Genomic DNA, 9,256 nt, shown 5'->3' with positions numbered 1-9,256 from the left:
TGTTTGATTCAGTACAACTTGTTTCAGTTCCATCCTCCATTTAATAAGGATTTTTGAAGTTTTTTTTTTTTTTTAACATTTTCCGACTTATCATCTTATATTTATCATCGGGGATTCTCAACACTTCGATATTGCTTTCTATATCGACGATTTTGGCACCGCAATGAGGTCAAAGGGTATGAATTTGTAATGACATAATTTGTGCCATGCACCTTTATTGAAGAGCATTTTGTCATCAATCGATCGGTTCAACCCAAACGACTTTGTATTTATTTGGTTTTGTTTTTTATGACATTGGGTTAGTTTTGAAAGAGATTTGGGTTTTGGTTTGTCAAACACTTCGAAATGATAGAGATTTTTCAAATAAAATAATGTTGAATATTCAATTTATTTATTGGCAAAATATAACTCTAATTTATTGAAAAATATTGTGTGGATATTTTCTCAATCCTAGTAATTAGTGTCATGAATTCAACACTAATTAATCTTTATTTTTAAATTTTCATATGTGGCTTTTCGTAAATTTTTACCTTAAAACACTAGTAATTTAATGAAAGGATCAACATGCTATCTCTATTGTCGAGTCCTTGCTGTCCTGAGTGATCCTCCGAACACTGTAATCGACTCGTTTTTTTTCCATATGAGATCAAACGCAGGTCTTATATGTTGAAACAAATCATGACCACTAGATGACTGAGTACAAAAATTTTACATGATGGATTGTTTGGGAGGAAAGATTCAATTTTTAAGGTGTTTAACTAACTGGGCTTTATAACTCTTATTAATCCGATCTCATCAATTGTTTATTTTTCAAAAACCAATGTTGTAAAAAAATATGATTTTGTCATGATCAAGCATTGCCAGCTTGCTATGAGATTAATCAAGAAAAATAAATTTTAGTTTTTATTATAATTATATCAAGTAATTAATATATTGAATAATAATATATAAACATTCAGACTTTTGCTCAAAGCAAAGTTTTTTCTTCATGTTTCACATTTAATCGACGTTTGGTGCCAAAAACCAATTCTTTTCAAATCTCAGGGGGGGCATTTGCAAATATGGCCTCCCCACAACAAAATTTTAAGGTCAAAGGCCTCATATAGTTTTTTTTGGTAAATAGGCCTTCCTTTAATTAAAAGTTAATCAAAATATTAATTAATAGTTAATCTAAATATTAATTAATAGGGTTCGTGAGCCAATTGAGAAACACCACCCAAATCAACGTAAGGTTCTCATCTCTCTCTTCCTCTCTTCTTTTCATTTCTTTCTTCCATCGCATCTTGCCCATTTTTCTCTCATTCTTATCATTCTCCATCTTCATTGCATTTCTAACTTTTTTAACTTCTTCATTTTCTCTTCTCTAAAAAAATATAAATTAGAATCAAAGATTAATGACATTTTCATTCTCATGCAATACGTGTTTTCATAGGATCATTGGAATATCAGTATAAGATATTTTATTTGGCCATTTATGTTTTCATGTGTGTGGATTATCAGCTACTCAAGTAATTTGATTTCTCATTCAGTTAGTTAAAACATTTATTTCAGCCGGTTAAATTATATATTTCAGTCGGTCAATAGCATTCAGTTAGTCAGTTAAATCATATATTACAGTCAGTCGGTCGGTTAAATCATATATCACAGTCTCTTAATATCATTCAGTCAGTCGGTTCATATTCAGTAGGTTGAAACATTTATTTCCGTAGGTTAAGTTATGCATTGCAGTCGGTCAATATCATTCAATCCGTCGGTTATAGTTATATATTTCCAACTCCCTTACATCCATTATTTATACTTTTTTTTTTCAGATTATGTGGACAGCGATATGATTCAAATCTTAATTAATTTTGATGGTGAATGGAAGGTTGACGGTGAACATAAATATTCATGGTGTGATGGAAGTAATTCGGGATGGCATGCTATATCTATTGATGATAGTAATGTAAGTAGTGAAGATGTTGAAGATGCAATTTTTGAGACACTTCATTTGGATAGACATGATATGGTATTGAAGCTAAGTTACTTGTCGAAATTTGAGGCATGTAATCCAAGGCCAATATATATAAAAAGCTCAAGAGCATTGACAACATATCTGTCTTTTGGCGTTTCAAATGTTAGACCTTTGCTTCATGTTGAAATTATCAAAACAAGTGGCTTTGAAACAAGTTATGAAAAAACTGACAATGCTAAAGATCCTGAAGTTTGTAGAGATCATAATGATGAGATGGTTGACAATTGTGAAACTGAAGTATATAGTGATAATGAGAGAACATATGATGAATATTTTGATGGAGTATTTTTTGAAAATGACTAAGACAATGAAATGAATGAGCATGAGAATGGGATGGATGAAATAACAAGTATTGATAATGTGGTAACAGAAATTGTTGAGAATGAATTTGTTGTGAATGAAGAGAATCATGTTGAAGAGCTTACATTGTGTACAACACATAATACACAAGTGGAATTTTCTTATCATGAACAAGATGTGCAAGATTCTACATTATTAGCCACAATAAGAGATGCTGAAGGGAATGTGACTTATTCTTTTAATGATTTGTCTAATTTTTTTGTCGGTCAAGAGTTTGAGAGTAAAGATAATTTCAAACAGAATAGTTTAAGATTTGTTTAAATGCGTCCTTTGAAATAGATGTTCGAAAATCCAACAAAAAAATTTATGATGTTAGATGTGTTACACCGAGTTGCAGTTGGAAAATACGTGCATCACAAATAGAGAATTCATCACGATCATACTTGTGACCTTTCATATCGGTGGAAAATGCATCGACAAGCAACATTAGACTTTGTAGCAAAGATTTTGGTTGAAAATTTTAAAGGACAACTCAGTTTTCTTGAACCAAAAACCATAATTACAATGATGCAAAATAAAGGTGTTGAAATTAGTTACTTCAAAGCATGGAGGGGGAGACAACTTGCTTTGGATAAGTTACTTGGCAGTCCTGAAGAGAGTTATCGAATTATGGCTTCATATTTGTAAATCCGGTGCCCATTGCAAATGAATGGAACATTCCAGATCATTTTAAATACAATGTACTTCCCCCGGATGTCAAGAGGAAACGTGGTAGAACACAAAAGGAAAGAATTCCTTCTATTGGGGAGTTTGGTCGGAAGCGAACTAAAAAATGTGGTGTATGTCATGAATCTGGCCATTGCCGAAAAAAATGCCCTAAAAGACAGACTGATGTGTAGACGAGTTGTATTTGCATGTTGATTAGTTTTTGTCAAGTTTGTTGTTTGAACGGGTTGTGCATGCAGATATAATTTGAATTGTCATTTATTGGTTTAATGCATATATATTCAGTCAGTTCAATGTGTTAATCAATCGGTTAATGTATGTAGTTCAGTCAGTTCAATGTGTTTCAGGCTGATGTGTCTTAGTTTTTGTCAAGTTTGTTGTATGAACGGGTTGTGCATGCAGATATAATTTGAATTGTCATTTAGTGGTTTAATGCATATATATTCGGTCTATTCAATGTGTTTAATCATTCGGTTAAACGTATATATATCTGTTGATTCAATGTTTTTAATCAGTCTGTTGCTGAATATATTTCAGTCGATTCAATGCAAATATATTTCAGTGTTTAATCATTCAGTTAATGCATATATTTCAGTAAGTTCAATGTGTTCAATCAGTCAGTTAATGCAAATATATCAGTCGGTTCAATGTGTTTAAAATCAGTTGGTTTAAAAGCATACATTTCAATTAACGTATAGCGTTTCAGTGGGATACATCTTCTACCGGCTCAATATAAACATTCATTTCAGCATATGTGTAGCAACTATGATTGCAATCATACATAGTAATGATTCCATCTTTCACGTTCACTAAAACTGCTACCCAATTTGTAGGGAAATTTAATGGAATCAATATGAATGATGCATTTGCCCATGGTACTGAACTTCAACGACGACAATATCCATCAACATAGCGAATTAAATTCTTCCACTTGCTATTTTAAAAATCATCAGGAACATTACGATATGCGAATACTATATCTTGAGAAAAATATGGATTCATTATGGCAACATCCTGTTTTACCAAATGTGGGTATGTCTTCTGCAACACAGATAGACCGTACATGCTCTCTTGTATGTCCTGCACATGTTGGAAGCATGTTATATATATAATATTATGATTAGAACATAAATAGAACACAAAATCCTACTCACGCTTTGATCGAGCCAGTGTCTTGGATTGAGAAGGTCCGTAAACTACGACTTGTAATATGATCCAAACACACCTGCTTTAAATAGATCATTCAATCTACTTATTTCTTTAGTAACAGTTGGCAATACTTTTTTAATAGAAACACATTGCACCGGTTCAAATGAACCATTGTAAGGACCGGTATAACCAAGTGCTGCCAAAGCAGGTGTCTCGGGTAGCTGTACATATGGAGAGCGACAAAATTGAGATTTCGTACTCTTCCAAGCATCTACATGTGTAATACATGTGTTTTAGATACTAGTACACATCGTCAAATCATAATTCCAAAAAAATAAGAATAAAGTACAACACATACCCTTGTGAGCTACGAGAGATGGTGTGATTTCCTGTGGTAATGGCTTATCGTTAACAAACATAGTTGCTACATCACCAGCACCAACTAGGCTAAGCATGTGCAGCTTCTTTATCACCACATTCAACGATAGAGGTCTTTTGTGGCTCATCTACAACTAAAATAAAGTATTGTATCATAATAAAATAAATGATTATTTCAAATATATAATTTACAAACCCTTAACATATATTACTATTGTTTTTCTTGGACCGTGCGTAGAAAATAATCCATCTCCAAATCGTTGTCGTTTGGTAGAAGGTGGCTCATCTACGATTCAACAAATAAATCAAGTTAAATAAAAATATGTAAACGTTTAAATTAAAATTTGAAAATCAAGCGTGCGATGATGGGTGGCATTGTTAAGTGGATCAAACACTTCTTCCTCTCGGCTCACTCCTTCATTCAAGTCTCGATTGACAGAAGTTACCTCTTTGACCGGGTTATCTATGATTTAACAAATTAAATATCATTAGTGAGATAAAAAAGCATACTACAATTTGGATTTAAAAGAAAATATACCAAGATATGTAAGAGGAGATATGAATGGTTCAACAATCGCCTCTTGCCCAAGAGTCACTCCTTGATTGAAAACAGTTGTCCCTGGCTCACCTACAATTAAAAAAAACATATTATAATAATCAGATAAATAATTATCTCTAACATTTTAAAACTCACAGAGCTTACATTTTTCATGGGTCTTCTTTTTCTTAGATTGTGCAAAGACAGTGGTTGGTTCATCCAAACATCTTTTGGATGAACTTGAAATGTTCAAAACTTCCATTATACGTTCAAGTTTGCTATCCAAATTTGAAAACATATCTTTCAACTCCACAAAGTTTCTGTCCACGTGCTCTTGTAAAGCTTTAACTTGTTCACTAGTATCTGATTTACCGAGGACATCATCTCGTTCGACTTGTTGGGATTGTTTTTCTAGTGCTTTCTTGACTGGACAAAGTTTAGAAGACCACTTTGACTTATTTTTGGGACAAAGTTTCCTTTCATAGACTTCTTCTTTGGATTGAATAATCTCTTTAGATTCACAAAGAGCGGGATTCTTAGTGCAGTACACAGATTTTCCCTCCAACAACAATGAATTAATAGAGGACAAATGAGAGCACAGATTTTCCCTCCAACAACAATGAATTAATATAGGACAAATGAGAGAATCCCGCTCTTTGTGAATCTAAATAGATCATTCAATCCAAAGAAAAAGTCCATGAAAAGAAACTTTGTCCAAAAAATAAGTCAAAGTGGTCTTCTAAACTTTGTCCTGCCAAGAAAGCACTAGAAAAACAATCCCAACAAGTCGAACGAGATGATGTCCTCGGCAAATCAGATACTAGTGGACAAGTTAAAGCTTTACAAGAGCACGTGGACAGAAACTTTGTGGAGTTGAAAGATATGATTTCAAATTTGGATAGCAAACTTGAACGTATAATGGAAGTTTTGAACATTTCAAGTTCATCCAAAAGACGTTTGGATGATCCCACCACAGTCTTTGCACAATCTATGAAAAAGAAGATCCATGAAAAATGTAAGCTATGTGAGTTTTAAAATGTTAGAGATAATTATTTATCTGATTATAATAATATGTTTTTTTAATTGTAGGTGAGCCAGGGACAACTGTTTTCAATCAAGGAGTGATTCTTGGGCAAGAGGCGATTGTTGAACCATTCATATCTCCTCTTACACATCTTGGTATATTTTCTTTTAAATCCAAATTGTAGTATGCTTTTTTTATCTCACTAATAATATTTAATTTGTTAAATCATAGATAACCCGGTTAAAGAGGTAACTTCTGTCAATCGAGACTTGAATGAAGGAATGAACCGACAGGAAGAAGTGTTTGATCCACTTAACAACGCCACCCATCATCGTACGCTTGATTTTCAATTTTAATTTAAACGTTTACATATTTTTATTTAACTTGATTTATTTGTTGGATCGTAGATGAGCCACCTTCCACCAAACGACAATGATTTGGAAAATGGATTATTTTCTACGCACGGTCCAAGAAAAACAAAAGTAATATGTGTTAAGTGTTTGTAAATTATATATTTGAAATAATCATTTATTTTATTATGATACAATACTTTATTTTAGTTGTAGATAAGCCACAAAAGACCTCTATCGTTGAATGTGGTGATAAAGAAGTTGCACATGCTAGCCTAGTTGGTGCTGGTGATGTAGCAACTATGTTTGTTAACGATAAGCCATTACCACAGGAAATCACACCATCTCTCGTAGTTCACAAAGGTATATGTTGTACTTTATTCTTATTTTTTTGGAATTATGATTTGACGATATGTACTAGTATCTAAAACACATGCATTACATATGTAGATGCTCGGAAGAGTACGAAATCTCAATTTTGTCGCTCTCCATATGTACAGCTACCCGAGACACCTGCTTTGGCAGCACTTGGTTATGCCGGTCCTTACAATGGTTCATTTGAACCGGTGCAATGTGTTTCAATTAAGAAAGTATTACCGACTGTTACTAAAGAAATAAGTAGATTGAATGATCTATTTAAAGCAGACGTGTTTGGATCATATTACAAGTCGTAGTTTACGGACCTTCTCAATCCGAGGCACTGGCTCGATCAAAGCGTGAGTAGGATTTTGTGTTCTATTTATGTTCTAATCATAATATTATATATATAACATGCTTCCAACCTGTGCAGGACATACAAGAGAGAATGTACGGTCTATCTGTGTTGCAGAAGACATACCCACATTTGGTAAAACAGGATGTTGCCATAATGGATCCATATTTTTCTCAAGATATAGTCTTCGCATATCGTAATGCTCCTGATGATTTTGAAAATAGCAAGTGGAAGAATTTATTTCGCTATGTTGATGGATATTGTTGTCGTTGGAGTTCAGTACCATGGTCAAATGCATCTTTCATATTGATTCCATTAAATTTGCCTATACATTGGGTAGCAGTTTTAGTGAACGTGAAAAATGGAATCATTACTATGTATTATTGCAATCATAGTTGCTACACAGATGCTGAAATGAGTGTATATTGAGCCGGTAGAAGATGTATCCCACTGAAACGTTATACGTTAATTGAAATGTATGCTTTTAAACCAACTGATTTTAAACACATTGAACCGACTGATATATTTGCATTAACTGACTGATTGAAAACATTGAACTGACTGAAATATATGCATTAATTGAATGATTAAACACTTAAATATATTTGCATTGAACCGACTGAAATATATTCAGCAACAGACTGATTAAAAACATTGAATCAACAGATATATATGTTTAACCGAATGATTAAACACATTGAACAGACCGAATATATATGCATTAAACCACTAAATGACAATTCAAATTATATCTGCATGCACAACTTGTTCATACAACAAACTTGACAAAAACTAAGACACATCAGCCTGAAACACATTGAACTGACTGAACTACATACATTAACCGATTGATTAAACACATTGAACTGACTGAATATATATGCATTAAACCAGTAAATGACAATTCAAATTATATCTGCATGCACAACCTGTTTAAACAACAAACTTGACAAAAAACTAATCAACATGCAAATACAACATCGTAAACAAAAAATTGAACAACTCGTCTACACATCAGTCTGTCTCTTAGGGCATTTTTTTCGGAAATGGCCAGATTCATGACATACACCACATTTTTTAGTTCGCTTCCGACCAAACTCGCCAATAGAAGGAATTCTTTCTTTTTGTGCTCTACCACGTTTCCTCTTGACATCCGGGGAAAGTACATTGTATTTAAAATGATCTGGAATGTTCCAATCATTTGCAATTGGCACCGGATATATGGTATCAGTATAAGCAAGGGCCCGCATTTGTGATGAGTAGTAGGACGAGCAAAAGTCATACAAATCTAATTTTGCCCCATAAATTGCTGCAATTGCATGAGCGCATGGAATTTTATCAATTTGAAACACTCGACAACTACAAGATCTATCAGATAAATTAACAACTTCATCCTTCCCATCACAGTATACTTGATACTCAAATGTATTCAGTTGAGATGCTTTTAACCGTTGTGACAATGTAAAATTAGCTCCCAAGATAGCCTCTGTCGATGGATTAAGTGTCGTCGTAGCTGAACCTGCAGCATTTCGATGCTTGTTGAACCACTTTGAAGTTAATTTATGAATTGCATCCAACAAAGCTACAATAGGCATCTCTCTTTCAGTCTTAAGTTTTGCATTTATTGACTCTACCCCATTTGTCGTCATTATATTGTATCTAGCACCAGGGAAATAAGCTCTAGACCATTTGTCAGGAGATGAATGCATTTCAAGATACGATGCAATGTTGGGATACCTCTCTTTAAAACATCCGTACAACTCATCAAATTCAGACACTTTGTATGCATATGCTGTTTTCATAAACAAATCAATCCCACTTTTTCCACCAGACACTCATTTAAGGTTCTGTGAAAGATGTCACGAGCAATGTACATGTGATGCATGCTCATATATAGTACGAACAACATTAATAATAGATATATGTCTGTCAGAAATGATTACCAAGTTAGGATAATCATTAATAAACTCCTTCAACTTCTGCATAACCAAGTCCATGAATCATCATTCTCAGAGTCAACAATGGCCCATGCTATAGGAAATTGATGAAAGTCACCATCTTGGGC

General features: G+C 33.4%; 2 protein-coding genes across 2 annotated transcripts; one reads left to right on the top strand and one right to left on the bottom strand.

The window, feature by feature from the left end:
* Positions 1-4,899: 4,899 nt before the first annotated feature.
* LOC140988298 (uncharacterized) lies at positions 4,900-5,804 on the bottom strand. Its single transcript, XM_073457330.1, has 4 exons — positions 5,742-5,804; positions 5,271-5,664; positions 5,106-5,195; positions 4,900-5,030 (listed from the first exon to the last, which is right to left on the bottom strand). The coding sequence occupies exons 1-4, from the start codon at positions 5,802-5,804 to the stop codon at positions 4,900-4,902; spliced, it is 678 nt and encodes a 225-aa protein (XP_073313431.1).
* A 219-nt stretch (positions 5,805-6,023) lies between these two features.
* Positions 6,024-7,110, top strand: LOC140988297 (uncharacterized). Its single transcript, XM_073457329.1, has 6 exons — positions 6,024-6,120; positions 6,195-6,284; positions 6,361-6,462; positions 6,690-6,842; positions 6,930-7,069; positions 7,102-7,110. Exons 1-6 carry the CDS (start codon positions 6,024-6,026, stop codon positions 7,108-7,110), a joined length of 591 nt encoding a protein of 196 aa, XP_073313430.1.
* The last annotated feature ends 2,146 nt before the right edge of the window (positions 7,111-9,256 follow it).

The sequence above is a fragment of the Primulina huaijiensis genome, chromosome 11 (genome assembly GCF_012295235.1).
Source record: "Primulina huaijiensis isolate GDHJ02 chromosome 11, ASM1229523v2, whole genome shotgun sequence".
In the NCBI taxonomy this organism is placed as follows: Eukaryota; Viridiplantae; Streptophyta; class Magnoliopsida; order Lamiales; family Gesneriaceae; genus Primulina; species Primulina huaijiensis.
This window is presented reverse-complemented; position numbering and strand designations above follow the sequence as displayed.